Raw genomic sequence first — 17,080 nt, forward strand, 5'->3', positions numbered from 1 at the left:
AACATGGCAACACAAGAGCTGTCGGTCAAGACATGGGAAACAAAGTAACTGGTGTTACTTATTTGAAAATAACTTCAAAATTTTAAATTTATGTGTTACTAGTTACTTAAAAATGTAATTTGATTATGTAACTTGCGTCACCCCCAACACTGCTCCTAAGACTGTTCACTGGGAGTCAATCCTATTCTGGGAAATGTTCACTAGAGTAAAAAAACGGTAGTAACTAGCTCCTGTCTCCCTGTTTACATTCCTACTTTCTCTGTTTCTTTCCTGTGCCGTCTAGCTGCTGCTGGAGCATCTGGAGTGTCTGGTGTCTCGTCACGAGCGCTCTCTGAGGATGACTGTGGTGAAGAGGCAGGCTCAGTCTCCTGCTGGAGTCTCCAGCGAGGTGGAGGTGCTCAAGGCCCTCAAGTCCCTGTTCGAACACCATAAAGCCCTGGACGAAAAGGTCAGCAGCCCTTCCCTACTCTCTCCTGTCCTACACTGTCAGCATGATGATAAATCTAAATATCTGAAGTTTTCCGAACACAGTTGTTCTTTGATTTCTGTTTTCGTTGTGTTGTGCTGCTTAGTCCTGCTCATAATGAAAACGGTGGCCTAAAGCTCCAAATATTACAAAAAGAACCATAAAAATATCATAAAAGTATCCCATATGACTCGTGTATTGTATTTAAAGTCTTCTAAAGCTATACAATTGCTTTGTGTGAAGGGAAATAACTAAATCTAAGCCATTATTTCTCTGATGCAAAAGTAGTTTCATTTGGTCCCTTCAAGACCCAAAAAACATAACCTATTAATTCTGTTTTAAGGCACAGCTATCAATGAAGCAGGAAACCTTCTCATATTGCACTTTATTAGATCATTCCGAAGTTTTTAAAGTGCATCTATTATGGTTATGAAAGGTTCATATTTTGGTTTTGGGAGTCCCCAACAACAGGTTGACATGCATGCAAGATCAAAAAACACTTTCATTGTCTTATAATATGCATTTATTCTTACCTTATTTGCTCAACGATTCCCAAACGATTCGCTCAACGATTCATTTTTTTCAAACTCCTCCTTTGCATGACGCTAATCTGCGGTGATTGGTTGATTGGTCTCATTTTCATTTTATCATGCCTATAATGCCTGATAAAGCAGCGTTTGTGAGCGCAGTGCTGCTTTGTGTACAGTGTTACCAGGGAAACCACTATTTTTACCACTCCAAAAGCAGCACCTAGTGACAAAGAATGAATTTGCATTTTCATTCAGACCAACGCGAAAAGGCCAACAAGTGAGTGGGCAATATGCTAATGTATCATGTTGAAACTTTGGATTCGTTTTAAAAACGACTTGTTTCAATGATTCAGAGTCAACTCTTTCTTTTGAGAGACAATAACTTTATATACGGTGCACTTTCAGATTTAATATTTTGCAGGATCTTTTCATTCACCTAGAGCTGTGTTACACACTGCATGAAAGGTAATTTTCCAAAATAAATAATAGGGGCACTTTAAAGCTGATATCAGTGTTTAAACAGTCATCTACAGAAATTACTTAGTGTTTTCATAGAGGTGAGAATTTTTTTGGACAGGTTCTCCCTGTTGATTCATTGTCTATTGTTCTTCTCTCCCTCAGGTGCGTGAGAGATTGCGTGTGGCTTTAGAGAGAGTTGCTGTTCTAGAGGAAGAGCTGGAATCGTCCACAAATGAGGTGAACATCATACTTTTGCAATATATTTTGTACCTCCTTTTCTCTCTGTATGTGGCACGCTGGCCTTGCATGCTTAGATTTGTTCGCTACACTTAGGTTCTGTCTTTACGGGATCAGATTAAAAGGAGAGAGCGGGGTTTGGACAATGGAAAGGAGGTGAGTCAGAACTAATTGGATATTGTTTTGAGTCTTTTCAATTTTTTTTTTCTCATGTTCCTCTGTTTTTCACACAGCGCCTCCCGAATGGCCCCTCCTCCATCTTGGATGATGGCGAGATTGACAGACAGAGAGAGGGAGAGATAGAGAGACAGAGAGCAGAGCTTTCACAGTTAAAAGAAAGACTGGCACTCATGTGCAGACAGGTGAGTGTTGCACTGCTGCCTATAGAGAGAGCACTCTCAACAAGGCAAGTTGATTCAAAAGGAAGCCAAATTCCAGCCAAAGAGAGAATGTAGATTCATAATGCAGGGGTGTCCAACCTTCCTCAACATACTGGTCTGGAAATCTTCTAGGAATACTAAAACCCCATGATATAGTATTATTTTAGCTATTTTGCCTATAGATCTACTACTGTTCAATAGTTTGGGGTCAATGTTTTTAATGGTTTTGATAGAAGTCTTTTATGCTCACCATGACATGTTGTCTTTCAGAAATCATTCAGTATGTTTCCATGGACAAAAATACTCTGATATTAACATGATTAGGACAATACGCTGACTAAGAATCTACCACGTAAATAGAGATTTCTGATTTCCTTAATCCAGCTAAAGTCATACTTGAATTAAGACATGTGGAGTATTTTACTATTTTAGTAACATTATCGAAGTACAATATTCACAGGATTACTGTCATGTAGGGCTTTTTGCCACATTTTGTGACAGTTTGACGGCAAACAAAAGAGCATGGCTCTTACAAATGCTCTCCGAGACATGCAAAAAAAATTTTTTTCCATTCTGCATCATCAAATTCCATTAAAACAGTTCTCTCCCACCATTCCTTACTTTGTACTCTCATCCATCACCTCAGAGTCTGTCGCGGAGGCATGAATGAAATGTTGTCGAATGAAAGGGCAGAGGAGACCTGTTCCTGGAGAATTTATATCCTCCATTGCCTGTTTGCACGTATTGCATAACAATAATTAACTGCACTCAAAGTTAAAAATGAAACACCCAAAACTCTATATGGTACCATAACGAAGCCGTACTACGTCGGATGGCATTATTTGGAGGCGTAAAACATGTGCCATTAATCGATCTATGTACTATGACATGCAAAACAGGAACATGAAAGGAATATTCTAAAAGTAACTCACGTAAACACCTTAATCATAATATTGTGTTATTCAGAATAAGGGAAATAATTAGATTACTGATGTCCATGTGGACGTACTCATTGTAATATTCTAAATTTGGTGCTCAAGAAAACTATCACTATCAGTGTTGATAACAGTTGCTTCTTAATATTTTTGTGGTAACACTTTATTTTAAGTACCAGTTCTCACTATTAACTAGATGCGTATTAGCATTCATATTACTAGCATACTGGCCTTTTATTAGTACTTATAAAATACTATAAGTTATTAAGTACTAAAATGCCTTATTCTGCATGACTATATTTTAGATACCTTAATCGTACTCTGTACCTGCACTTAAAAACTACCTTACTAACTATTAATAAGCAGCAAATTAGCAGCTTAATTAAAGGGTTAGTTCAGCCAAAAATGAAAATACTGTCATTAATTACTCACCCTCATGTCGTTGCAAACCTGCAAGACCTTCGTTCATCTTCAGAACACAAATTATGATATTTTCGATGAAATCCGAGAGCTTTCCCTTTTATTTGAAATACGAGGGATTTATGTTTTATTTACAAGGTTCGGGAGTTGTGTTTTATTATAATGGTTCGGGAGGAGCACAATCAGATAATCAACCAATGCAGCACAGGTGGAGCTTTTTTAGATATTATATATATATATATATATGTACACACACACAGCCAACTCACCTCTGTCCTATGACAGTTTTCCGGCATCCCTCCTCCACCCCAACGCCTCACTCTTAAACTATTCTCATCCCATACTAGGGATGGGGGCGGGGGGTTCTCTGGGTTCGGGCTATATTCTGAGCTCGGAGCCCTCCTTCAAGACAGCACGCCTAATATGCTTACTATTTGCTAAATCGGATTATACATAAATGTGAACTTATGAAATGTAGTAAGGACATCGGTGTGACATCAGTGGTTCAACTGCAATTTTATGAAGCTACAAGAATACTTTTTGTATGCAAAGAACCCCCCCCAAAAAAAACGACTTAATAACTTGAGTAATAAATGACAGAATTTTCATTTTTGGGTGAACTATCCCTTTAATAGTGAATATGTGTTCCCTATTCTGAAGTGGAACCATTTTTGTCAATTGAGTCCTTGCTGAATAAAATATACATTTCTTTAAAAACAAACACACACACACACACACACACACACACACACACACAAACACACACACACAAATGTATTGACACTAAACATTTGAATGGTAGTGTATGCGTGTTATGACATGCTAACCGCAGAGCTCCTGCCTGTACGATGTGTCCAAATCAGTGACTTTTGAGGTTTCATGATGGTTAGGATACTGTCTTAGAAGCAAGTTAGGTTTTGAAACAGAGCTTACAAGTGTTTGTGTGTAATACATATATAATGTTCACAGACACAGCAAGGAAATACGGGACAGAAGGGGTGGGAGAAGACCTACAGTACGACACACTCAAAGCATTGACACATTTTGGATGAGAAGGTTCCAGTTAGTCTGGCATTCCTATGGTTGCCAAAGAGATACAGAATGAGAGGAGATGCTGAGCGAAAGACTGTGTCACATTCTGCTGCCCTCTGGTGGATGTACGCAGCATCCTCAATAGCAAAAAAAAAAAAAAAAAAAAACGACAGAGGGAGAAACGGCTACTGGAACGCATCCAAGTTTCATTGGCTGGTTTTTGTGTTTGCATGTGTTCGTGCGCACATGTTAACGTCTGAGCCTTGTCTCTCATGCGCAGGTTGGAGAGATCGAGGAGCAGCTCACTACCGCCAGAAGGGAATTAGCTAAATCTGAGGAAGCCAATCAGAAGCTTCAGAGGGACGTGAAAGAGGTGGGTCAGAGGTTAAGTTCTCATTGAGAGTGCTTCAAAACAAAATCAAGAGCCCTATGTCACGCAACCATGGTTTTGCTGTCATCCCGCCTCCCTTCCCATTTAGACGGGTTTCCTGCCACGATGCAGTGATTAATTGCCGGTAAAGTGCTCTAGTTGTTGATGGGTGTGCCTGTCAGCCAGAGCGAGATCAATCAAACTGCCAACAAAATAATCAGCTGTCTATCTGACATTCCTCATGGAAGAAGTCGAGTTTTCTGTATAATAGAAGCACGCTGTATTCTCCTGCGGTAACACAAAGACTTGCCAATTTGGCAGCGGCGCCTGTTTCATGTCACTGACTCGCTACTTACGGAATTTTCCGGAATTGCCGGTAGCTACCGTGCTGGCTTGGCATCCTATTTACGTTGGATGCCTTGAGCAGTTTTTTGCTTATAATCTGCTTCCACTGTCATAAAGTACAGTCTCGATAATGGCGAGTGAAGGTTTTTTTTTCCTCATTTCCCAAGACACGTTGCCTTTCGTTCTTTTCACTACGCTCGTCTTTCATCGCCTCGTCTTCCTCCCTCTTTGCAATTATGAAATATTCGATACAGCTCTTTTGGTTTCGCACTAACTGTTTATTTATAGTAAGCTCCATTTGAAGTAAACAGTTACGGCGCTGTCTAGACAGACGCCCGACTGTAATAATGTTACAGAATGGTCTGATTGTGATCGTTTAGTGTGCGTTTGTGCCTCTGCAATCAGTTAACCATATGTTGTTGTCTTTTATTCTTTTTGACATCTTCTCTCTTTTATCTTAAATTTTTCCACCCCCTTAACTGCAGGCGCTGTGTCAAAGAGAGGACATGGAGGAAAGAATTACCACCTTAGAGCGCAGGTAAACTAGACCAGATCTCACAGCTGTGTTGTCGTATGGTTTGACCGCACTTTGGAATGACACACAGATAGAGTCGCAGTTTTGATTTGTCAAGCGCCCTGCAGATCCTCACCGTGTATGTTTCTGTCTGTAGGTACCTCAGTGCCCAGAGGGAGGCAACCTCTCTCCATGACATCAAAGACAAGCTGGAGAATGAGCTTGCCAGCAAAGAGTCTTTATACAGACAGGTACAAAAGAAAAGTCATGTACAGACACACATGAAAGGTGTAACTATTGAAGGATCATTTAACAGCGTGTTCATCAACAGCAGTCTCTGGGGGTTGTTCTCAGGGTATGGCGCCATTTGTGCCTGAAGATTTAGTTTTGTTTGTGTTTCATCTAAAAACATTCCAAGACTTTTCTTTCTTTTCAATGAATTTTCAAGAAATTCTTCACATTTGAACACCTCTGTTTCCAAGCTTTGTGATGATATGTCTGGACGTGTTGGTTTTATGTAACATATGTTTTTGCTATTCATACATATCAAAATGATCTCTAGTTATAGATAATGTAATGACTAAACTTTTGATTTTTATTTCTTCATTATTTTTTCTTTTGGTTTATTTCTAACAGAAAGAAGTCCCATTGTGTTTTCACCAGGTCTCCATCCAAAACAAAGCACTATTTTTCCTGAAGAGAATGTGTTCATTATGGTGTTCTGTATTGTTTGGCCTCATTGTTCTGTCACTCAGAGTGAAGAGAAGAACAGGCAGCTCCAGGAGCGTCTAGACGATGCTAAACAGAAGCTGCAGCAAACCCTCCAGAGGGCCGAGACGCTGCCTGAGATCGAGGCTCAGCTCGCCCAGAGGGTGGCGGCACTCAACAAGGTGTGTGCTGTCAGGTTCAGATCTGTTTGAGGTGCTGTGTGTGCTATTAACTCGTTTCAAATTGAGAACAGGTCCAAACGAAGTTAAAATGCATTTTATCTTTACTCTGTTGTTTAGGCGGAGGAGCGTCATGGCAACTTTGAGGAGAGACTGAGACAGTTGGAGGCACAACTTGAAGAGAAAAATCAGGAGCTACAGAGGGTGACTCATCCTCTCATTTTTTTTTCAATTGTTCAGCATGTTACTGTAATGTAGTCAAATGTAGTGAAATATTTTCACTTTGAATGGGCTTTTAGAATAAAGTTCCTTAAACACTGAGTCCAAAATTTTTCATATTTGTCATGCTAAAAATTCATCATGCACAAATACCTCTGCTTGCTACAGATATGAAAAAAAAAAATTAACCTGATCCAAATTTTTTAATGACGGATGAAACATGACTGACACTATGCGAAGCTGCATTCGTTTTTTAACGTGCGAAAATTTGGGATGAGAATTTCGGACTCAGTGTGCAACGACTTTAAAACATTAAAAAACAGATTATTCAAAAATTTAAATGCAAATGCAGAAACACTGGGTATGATATAAGTGTAAATATATATATTTTTGCTTGATTCACAAACGTTACATTATGAATTTCTAAATGAGCTAACATCTGCAACCTGTAATTCTTTTGAAATAAAAAAGTAAATATGTAGATTTAAAAAAAAAATAAAAAAAAAGTTTTAAAAGCTATGTTGATTTTAAAATGTTTAATTATATTTTAAATATTGTATTTTTTTTTTATTTGTATGTAAATAAGTATATTTCAAATACAGGTAAAAATAACAATAAAAAAACTCATCTGGTGCTTCTGAAACCAATTTAGCGTCACCAACCAATTTAGTTTTTTTTAACCATTCACATTTAAAAAAAAAAAACATTTTTAGCAAATAAATAGTGTTATAAAAGTGTTATTCTTGCATATGCCTGAAATCACACAGCTCATAATCATATCTTTTATTCACTGTTAGTCAAGTATATACTCCACATTCATCATCCATCTTTCTCTGTCCGTGACTTTTCCCTCTCTTTTTCCCTCCCTTTCTTCAGGCGAGGCAGAGGGAGCGGATGAATGACGAACACAACAAACGTCTCTCTGACACGGTGGACAAGCTTCTGTCGGAGTCCAATGAGAGACTGCAGCTGCACCTGAAGGAGAGAATGGCTGCCCTGGAGGAGAAGGTGTGATCCTCCACAGTTTCAGATTTGATTTCCTTGACAACGTTGTATGCACATCCAGAAAACAGAAAAATAGCCTTGACATTTCACCACGTCTTTGATGTTTACCTCAAAAATCCAGATGTTGCCTCAATTATGTTTGTGTCTAATAGGAGTTCCAGGCTTCCTCTATGTGTCCTCCTTCATTATTTCAGCACAAAAGCAGGTGTTTCATGCTCAATGCGTTTCTCATCAGAGAATCCGTGATAAATGGCTGAAACATAATTTGCGCTTAATGTCAGAAACAGAAGACGTGTTCCTGAAAGCAGAAGACATCAGACTGGAGTGGTCTAGGAATGTGCCAAACCACATATTTTCAAAATCTACTAGTTGTAGGATGCCTGAACAACCACTGTAGTTAACTAATCAGTTTCGAGTAAAAGTATAATTAGGCTGTTTCTGGTTCCTCTGAGCGCAGTTGGATGTGTTTGTACGAGGCCATTTATAAAAGGCGTGTTCAAAAACAGAATGAAAAAGTGCAAGTCTCAAGACGCATTTTTTTTAGTTGTTAGGGATGCTTTTTTTAACAAAATATTGTTTTTTAAAAATATGTTGTTCTGGGGTATATAGGTGTTGTGTATATGTGGGGATTTTTAAAGAGTGTTTTTTATGTGTAGATTTTTATAGAAAAAAAAAAATTTTACTTTTATTTTTAATTATTTTTATTTATTAATTTTTAAGAATTAAAGGGATAGTTCACCCAAAAATGAAAATTCTGTCATTATTTACTCACCCTCATGTCGTTCCAAACTCTTAAGTTCTTCATTCATATTTAGAACACACATATTTATGATGAAATCCAAGAGCTTTCTGACCCTCCATAGACAGCAATGCAACTGACACATTCAAGGCCCAGAAAGGTAGTATAGACATCCTTAAAATAATCCGTGTGATATCAGTGGTTTAACCGTAATTTTATGAAGCTACGGAAATACTGTTGGTGTGCAAAGAAACAACTTTATTCAACAATTTCTTCTCTTCCATGTCAGACTTCAGCGCGTGTTCATGAGAGTACCACAATGCATGCGTGTGCATTCCTCTGCTTCCAAACTAGCCGCAGGAGCCTAAGTTATGACGTAGAACCCGGATGCGCTGCGGCTACTTTGGTAGTTTCGAGGTACTCTCGTGAATGCGACACGTAAGAGAAGAAATTGTTAAATAAAGTCTTTATTTTCTTCGTGCACAAAAAGAATTCTCGTAGCTTCAGAAAATTACAAACCACTGATGTCCCTCTGGTATTGCCATGCAAACTAGCTAACAGCTAAATATGGCATGCTCAGATAGTATGCTAATTTAATCAAAACCATATCAAAAGCTAAAAGAGAATATTATTATAATCTAAACTAGCCAACGTCACCTGACTAGTTGGTTGACTGATCAGCTATTTCTCCATTGTGACCCATCCTGCCATGATACTAACTGTCAAGAGTTTGACTCCCAGGGAACACACAAGATTAATTTGGATGAATGAATTCATATGTAAGCATTTGGTGTAATGTGTTACAGAACGCTCTCTCGGAGGAACTCGCTAACATGAAGAAGATCCAAGATGATCTCTTAGCGAACAAGGTACATTTGTCTTTAAACTATAATGCTATTGTAAAAAATGAAAAGAAAATACAGCTCTGTTGACTTGACCTGTTTCCAGATGGCTCCATTATCTGATACTAATATATATTTTCCTCCCAGGATCAACTGATTGCAGAGCTGGAGAGGCTTCAACTAGAGCTGGACCAGCTGAGAGGAAGACCGGGTTCTTCTTACTCACGGTAAGATGCATAACATTTCTGATGTCTTCTCATTTAAGTCATTTATGTTAATTTTGTGAAATATGTGACTCCTTCATTAGTTCTTTATGCTGAAGTTGCCATGATAAGACATTCACAATCAATTTTACTTCAGTATGTAACATTCAAAGTTTGGGTTCATTAAGATTTTTTTTTTTTTTAAGAAAATAATATTACTATTAATACTTACATTATTCAAAAGTGATAGTAAAGTTATTTATAGTATTACAAAATATTAATTTTCAAATAAAGTCTGTTCTTTGGAACTTTCTTTTTTTTACCAAAGAACCTTGAAAAAAGTATCATGGTTTTCATAAAAATATTGAGCATCACAACTGTTTTTAACATTGCTAATAATCAGAAATCTTTCTTAAACATCAAATCAGTATATTAGAATGATTTCTGAAGGATCATGTTTCACTGAAGACTGGAGTGAAGATGCTGAAAATTCAACTTTGCCATCACAGGAATAAATTATAGAAATAAAATTTTAAATATAATAGTTATTTTAAATTCTAATAATATTTCACAATATTGCTGTTTTACTTTAACATAAAACTTATAAAAAAAAAAAAAAACATTACAAAATCTTACTGACCGCAAACTTGTGATCAGTATTTTTATTTCTGAGCGAAACAAACAAACAAAAAAAAAAAAAAACATAGGACGGGATGATTTTATCCATCAGAAACCATTTGCATTGTGAAAAGTGGGGCAACACTGACCATAAATCGGGGCAGTTTTGATTTTGTTGACTGTAACCATGGCCTCCTCTGCGTCTCTTTTAGGTCTCTGCCAGGAAGTGCTCTGGAGCTGAGGTATTCCCAGGGAGGTGGGTCACTTCCTGCTGGCTCCACCACTCACCTAGATCATTATGGAAACACAGGCACAGGAGGCGTGGTCAGACGGGCTCATCGTGGACGCTGGGGCGGGGCAAGGGAGGACGCTAGCAAAGTGAGAACATCTTTGTATGAACCTGCTTATAAATGAATAAAAATAGTATAATATGGAATTAAACAAGTTACTTCTTCTCATGTGCAGTACGGCGACTGGGACAGCGGAGCTTTGCTGGGCACTGGGTTCGAGGGTGGCGTGGAGGACAGGTGTTCTGATGATGAAGAGGATCGCGAGACGCTCTTCGGATCGGAGCTGCTATCACCAAGTGGCCAGACAGATGTGCAGACTCTCGCTATCATGTTGCAGGAGCAGCTGGAGGCCATCAACAAAGAGATTAAGTGAGTTTACTGCAGACGGAGGGACCTTGAGACCGCTTGAAAAAACAAACCTTTACTTAATGGGAAAGACATTTAAAATGGAGAGTGCTCAGAAAGGGAGGTTAATGGGAAAGAGCAGGACACTCAGTAAGGAGAGTATATGGCAGGGAACTTCAGCGCATAAAAGTATTTTCAAAATAAAAGTATAAATGTCTTTCAAAAAACAAAAATAAAAACACTACTAACCTCATACTTGTGTATTTTATTTTTTAGAACAGACTAGTTAGCACTTAATAACTAACTAGTAGATTGATGGACATTTACCAATCTAAAATTTGGTTTATTTCTCTTTGTTTCATTCTGTCTGTCCTTAGGATTTTGTAAATATATATATATATTTATTTTTAAAAAAGACCTGAAATTAGAGCCATAAAGGTTTTTTTATATATATTATATATATTGTATTAATATTTAATGTTTTATGAGGGAATACAGCACTTGTGATTGATTTCTTGTTGGATTTAAGTAGATATAAGGTAAATTTGTATTTTATGCTCTACAAGTGGCATTGAAGAGCTCGAGTTTGCAAGTTTCCATTTGTTACCATATGTGTATTCCCTAGGAATATAAAATTATGTTAAATATAAATATGATAGCAATTTCCATTTAGGTGGTCTTTAAAAAGGTTTACACCTTTTACACCAAGGACAATAAATATAACTATATAGTTTCAATAATCGAACAAAGGGAAGTCCACTGCATAGCTATAAGGATAATGACACAGGGTAACAGTATCATTGGATCACTTTCACTTTCAGCTGATGATCAATAAAAACTGACAGCCAACCAGAATCCATCCTGCTTTAAAGAGTTCAGGCATTTAAAATAGTAGATGACAAAACTGCAACGCAAGCTTAAAATAAAAAAAACAGTATCGTCCACAGTTAATGCTAATATTAGTTATACGTATAGTTATCTTTATAGATATCATTTTTGGTGTGAAAACACCTTTAAAAAGTCTTGAATTTAGCCTCATGATACCTACAGAAGCCGTTGTCTTACCCTCCCTTCATATTTTCTTCAGGCTGATTCAGGAAGAGAAGGAGAGCACAGAGCTTCGTGCTGAAGAAATCGAGAGCAGAGTCAGCAGCGTGGCTCTGGACGGCACTCCAATCCCACCAACCTCTCTGGGGCGGGACAGCACAGGCCGTGGCTTCATCCCCCCATCCCTCACATCCTCCACCCTGGCATCACCCTCTCCACCCAGCTCCGGGCACTCCACTCCCCGCCTGCCCCACTCCCCAGCGCGCGAGACAGACAGACAGGTGTGATTATTCACAAGCATTACTAGCACACACTGAATAAACGTGCACACAGCTGACTCCATTCTGCCCATCAGAACAACAAAGATGATGACAGGTCCCTGGCCCTTCTGGATTCCACCCCTCCTCCCACCCCTCGTGCACTGCGATTGGACAGGATGACGCACACTCACCCTGGTGCGATGTTGGATGACAGTCGCGAGTTCCGCAGGTGCGTTAAACCGAAATCCATCTTTACACAGGACTGAGATTGCACTGTACAAAATGTCTTTCCCTTCACACTTCAGCCTTTTTTAAAGTGACCTTTCCTTGTCTCTCTCTGTGGATTTCCAGTCTCTCAGCTGATGGCAGCAGCTCAAACAGCAGCCAGGACTCCCTCCACAAGGCCAGCAAAAAGAAAAGCATCAAGTCTTCCATCGGCCGGCTCTTTGGGAAGAAGGAAAAGGTCCGAATGGGTCAGCCTGGACGTGAGTCAGCATCATTGGGTGAGTCTAACTTTAAAAAAATACTTGAAAATACTGTCATTAATTACTCACCCTCATGTCGTTCCAAACCTGTAAGACCTTCGTTCATCTTCAGAACACAAATTAAGATATTTTTGACAGCAGATGGTTACTCGGGGGAGATGAATTTTAATGATGTCCTTACTACCTTTCTGGGCCTTGAGCTTTTTAGTTGTGTTGCTGTCTATGGAGGGTCAGAAAGCTCTTGGATTTCATCAAAAATATCTTAATTTGTGTTCTGAAGATAAAGGGTCAGAACGCTCATTTGTTACGACATGAGGGTGAGTAATTAATGACAGAATTTTCATTTTTGAGTAAACTATACCTTTAAAAACAAAAAAAGTGCTTGACAACAAAATAAAAAATAGCTCTCCACAAAATCAGAGGGATATGCTTAAATTATCTGGAAACATTCCTTAAAGCTCCTAAGAAATTTCTGACTTGTTCCTAATGAAACCTTTCTTTCGCTTGGGACATATCAAATGGCTCATTTGCTTTTTAAATAACAAATAACCTTTATTCAACATGATTTTTTACATGCTAGTTGTTTCCTACTAGAGAGAGACATTCTCATTCTAGAGAGCATTTGATTAGTCCGGTGTAGTACAACATGAGTCATCACTATTTTTGGTTCATTCTCCTGGAACAGAAAAACTTTGTTTTATATATGCACACTAGCATTTAAAAGCTTTGTAAGATGTTTTCATGTTCTCTTATACTTACCAAGGCTGCATTTATTTGATCAAAAATTCTGTAAACACAGTACTATTGTGAAATATGATTACAATTTAAAATAGCTGATTTCCATTTTAATATATTACGTTGTAATTTATTCCTGTGATGGCAAAGCTGAATTTTCAGCATCATTACTCCAGTCTTCAGTGTCACATGATCCTTCAGAAATCATTCTTATATACTGATTTGATGCTCAAGAAACAGATCTGGGCCCGTATTTATCAAGCCTCTGAGAATTACTCTCAAGAATGCTGCTAAGACTTAAGTGTAAAAAAACTACAGGCAACTCCTAACCACTTGAGAGACCTCTCCAGCTGTCTTAAATAACTGGGAGAGTAAGAGTGATTCTTAGCTTTAAGAAGTTTGAAAACTGACTTTAATACTTAGTTTTGAAAGTAGGAGTAAATTTAATGAATTCTCAGCACTTAAGGCTAAAATGGTACTTTGAGAATCTTAAAAAATACGGGCCCTGGTTTCTAAACAAGCCCTGTAAACTATATCTGTAGTATGCAATTAATTACCAAATATTATTATGTAACAATGTAAAAATGGTAATCAATGCGGCATTGATAACTGCATCAGGATGAACTGTTTTCAGCATCTTAATATTCCTTTAATGGGCAGTAATGTGTTTAATATCCACTGTTCATTTAACTGCCACCTTAACCGTCCTGTGCCTCCTGTAGCCTCGACCCCCTCAGATGACCTGGGCTCTGTGGATCCCCTCGGACTCACTAAGATGGCCGGTCCGGTGGACAAGGACCGTCGTAGCAAGAAGAAGTAATTTTACTCAAACCAGTCTAGTGTAGTCTTTCTTCTTACTCTGTCTCTTATTCTTTGTACTGAATATACTTCTCTCCCTTTCTTTTAGGCATGAGCTGTTGGAGGAGGCATGCCGACAGGGGCTACCCTTTGCATCTTGGGACGGACCCACTGTTGTCTCCTGGCTGGAAGTATGACTCCCAATTTGAGCATTGCAATGGACAGAAAGGGACTTAATTTGTTTTACATTGATATGTGCTATTATGTTTAAAAATATGGCATTATTGTTTCAGACTGTCTACTTACATTCTCTTTAACTTTGATGTCCTAAGAAAAGGTGCTTCCCGTTAGCACTTTTGTTTTGATTTGTGCTTTCCTAAAGGTCACCTATCTCTCTCTTTCAGCTGTGGGTGGGCATGCCGGCATGGTACGTGGCAGCCTGTCGTGCTAACGTGAAGAGTGGAGCCATTATGGCTAACTTGTCAGACACAGAGATCCAGAGAGAGATCGGCATCAGTAACCCTCTGCACCGCCTCAAACTGAGACTGGCCATTCAGGAGATGGTGTCCCTGACCAGCCCCTCTGCCCCGGCCAGCACTCGCTCCGTACGCTCACACGCACTCACACTCACATATGCTAAATGCACCATAAAAGAAGAGGATTCTTTAATAATTATGCAAATAATTAATCGCGTCCAAAATAAAATGTATTTTTTTTTTTACATAATATATGTGTGTATAATGTGTATATTTATTATGTATATATAAAGACAAACACATGGATGTATATATTTAAGAATTTTTTTATGTTTATATATTAAATATATGTATATATAATATAAAATATAAGAATATAATGTAAGTGTATATACATGTAAATATTTTCAAAATATATACTGTATGTGTGTGTATTTATATATACATAAATATACACAGTACACACAAACATATATTATGTAAACAAAAACCTTTATTTTGGATGCGATTAATCGTTTGACAGCACAATTTTTTTTTTTTTTTTTTTTTTTTTAATGACAGCAGCATTTGAGCTGTATGAACTCATGCTCTCCAACTTGATTTACAAATGATCTAAAAAGTCACATGAGGAGTATCACAAATTGACTTTATTTACTTGTAATTAGTGGCCTAGAAAGAGTACAGCATCATGAATATTTTTTATTAATTTTATATCATAAAATGACTTTGTTACTTTGTGAGTCCCTGATTTTCAGTGTAATCGTAGACATTTTGACCCTACCCAACATAATATTAATAAACAGTAATTCTGATTTGTAAGTGTTGTTTCCTTTTCTTACCACAGTCAACCAGTAATGTGTGGATGACCCATGCTGAGATGGAGTCCCTGACTGCAGCGACCAAACCAGTTAGTAGCCACACTTTTTGTATTCTGACAGTACTTGTTGATGCCTGACTAGATTAATAGTTTGGGAAAAGAACATAGATCCAAATAATGTGTTCTGAAGCTGTCAACTACTAGAATACATAGAATACATTAAATAATGGATATTGACAAAACCTCTTATCCACCAATGACTGCACTTCTGACCGTTTTTGATGTAATACTTTATTGGAAGCGATATTAATTTTGTGACTGTTTCTGTATTAATTAGACTGTCCTGCATTCCAGTCCAGTTTTTTAATAGTAAATTTCATCTCGATAAAAATAAACACCAGGAGTGTTGGATTGTAAAGCGCTCTGCCCCCTAGTGGACAGTATGAGAGGCGGCACGAGGAGAGAGTGGAGTGATCGGACATGTGTTGATGCGTCTCTCTCTTTCTCTCTCCCCCTCTGTGTGTCTGGCTAGGCTGTAGCGTTGAACATCCTCAACTTTCCCTCTCTTTTTTCTGTTTCAGTGTGAACTGCTTCCAACTAATGACCCGGTCACTAACAAACTGTTCCTCCCTTTGTACCTCTCTTCCTGCTTTCCCTCTTCAATCTTCTTTCCTCTTCCTGTCCATCGATGTGTCTTTCCTGCTGCCCCTCTGCGCCGTTCCTTATCTCCTCTTCCTCACCTCTCTCCTATCATGCTATCACCTCCGCACACAAGAGCTGAAAGAGATTAGCTGGGATCAGGTGAGTAACGTCAATACGTCCATTAAACACTTTCAAACTGATGGTGCCATCAGATAGTTGAGACTAAATTATCTTTAAGATATAGTGCTGATCCAATAAGGCAAGTGACTGTCCCAGAACTTTATTTTTTAAGCCTAAAGTCTGGATTTGTAAGCATCAAATACACATTGTAATGAATGAAATGGAATACAATTGTGATAGAAAGCATGTTTTTTGGCCCTCCTTTATGGTAGATCCTGGCTTATGGAGATATGAACCATGAGTGGGTGGGCAATGATTGGCTGCCCAGTCTGGGTTTGCCCCAGTACAGAAGCTACTTCATGGAGTCACTGGTGGACGCCCGCATGTTGGACCATCTGACAAAGAAAGAGCTGCGTGGGCAGCTGAAAATGGTGGACAGTTTCCACAGGTATTTTCTGTCTCCCTCTCCGCATCTGTTAAATGCTGCCACACGCTTCATTATTCCTTCTCTTTATCATTCCTAATCTCATTCCATCTAATACCAATCAGTTATTCTGATGGTGCAGGTGTGTGTCTTAGGGCCTTTCCTAGTCTCTGATGTGCCTGGGGTCAGCTCTTGTAACAGTTTGTCAGGGGGGAGTGCTCTAATGAATTTAGAAAGCCCAGCAACCTCTCTCTTGATCCTTGTGACCTTTTGACCCCACAGGGTGAGCCTGCATTATGGAATCATGTGCCTGAAGCGCCTCAATTATGACCGCAAGGAGCTGGAGAGGAGGAGAGATGAGAGCCAGCACCAGAATAAAGGTTTTCTTTTTTAAATCTTTTCCTTTTTCTCATTTTCTTACTTGCTTATCTTTGCTAACA

General features: G+C 38.5%; 1 protein-coding gene across 1 annotated transcript in view; it reads left to right on the top strand.

Moving 5' to 3' along the window:
- LOC109049677 (liprin-alpha-3-like) overlaps positions 1–17,080 on the top strand; it is a 38,518-nt gene that overhangs the window by 11,112 nt on the left and 10,326 nt on the right. Inside the window, exons 4-27 of the mRNA XM_042720328.1 lie at positions 284–448; positions 1,618–1,692; positions 1,789–1,848; positions 1,926–2,054; positions 4,740–4,832; positions 5,660–5,712; positions 5,846–5,939; positions 6,444–6,578; positions 6,696–6,779; positions 7,671–7,802; positions 9,345–9,407; positions 9,528–9,607; positions 10,414–10,579; positions 10,667–10,860; positions 11,924–12,164; positions 12,239–12,372; positions 12,495–12,646; positions 14,086–14,179; positions 14,271–14,352; positions 14,566–14,766; positions 15,482–15,545; positions 16,230–16,255; positions 16,489–16,664; positions 16,923–17,020. Of these exons, the coding sequence (XP_042576262.1) occupies positions 284–448; positions 1,618–1,692; positions 1,789–1,848; positions 1,926–2,054; positions 4,740–4,832; positions 5,660–5,712; positions 5,846–5,939; positions 6,444–6,578; positions 6,696–6,779; positions 7,671–7,802; positions 9,345–9,407; positions 9,528–9,607; positions 10,414–10,579; positions 10,667–10,860; positions 11,924–12,164; positions 12,239–12,372; positions 12,495–12,646; positions 14,086–14,179; positions 14,271–14,352; positions 14,566–14,766; positions 15,482–15,545; positions 16,230–16,255; positions 16,489–16,664; positions 16,923–17,020 (2,791 nt within the window). The remainder of the gene's footprint in view (positions 1–283; positions 449–1,617; positions 1,693–1,788; positions 1,849–1,925; positions 2,055–4,739; positions 4,833–5,659; positions 5,713–5,845; positions 5,940–6,443; positions 6,579–6,695; positions 6,780–7,670; positions 7,803–9,344; positions 9,408–9,527; positions 9,608–10,413; positions 10,580–10,666; positions 10,861–11,923; positions 12,165–12,238; positions 12,373–12,494; positions 12,647–14,085; positions 14,180–14,270; positions 14,353–14,565; positions 14,767–15,481; positions 15,546–16,229; positions 16,256–16,488; positions 16,665–16,922; positions 17,021–17,080) is intronic.

This window comes from Cyprinus carpio, chromosome B3 (assembly GCF_018340385.1).
Source record: "Cyprinus carpio isolate SPL01 chromosome B3, ASM1834038v1, whole genome shotgun sequence".
Classification (NCBI taxonomy): Eukaryota; Metazoa; Chordata; class Actinopteri; order Cypriniformes; family Cyprinidae; genus Cyprinus; species Cyprinus carpio.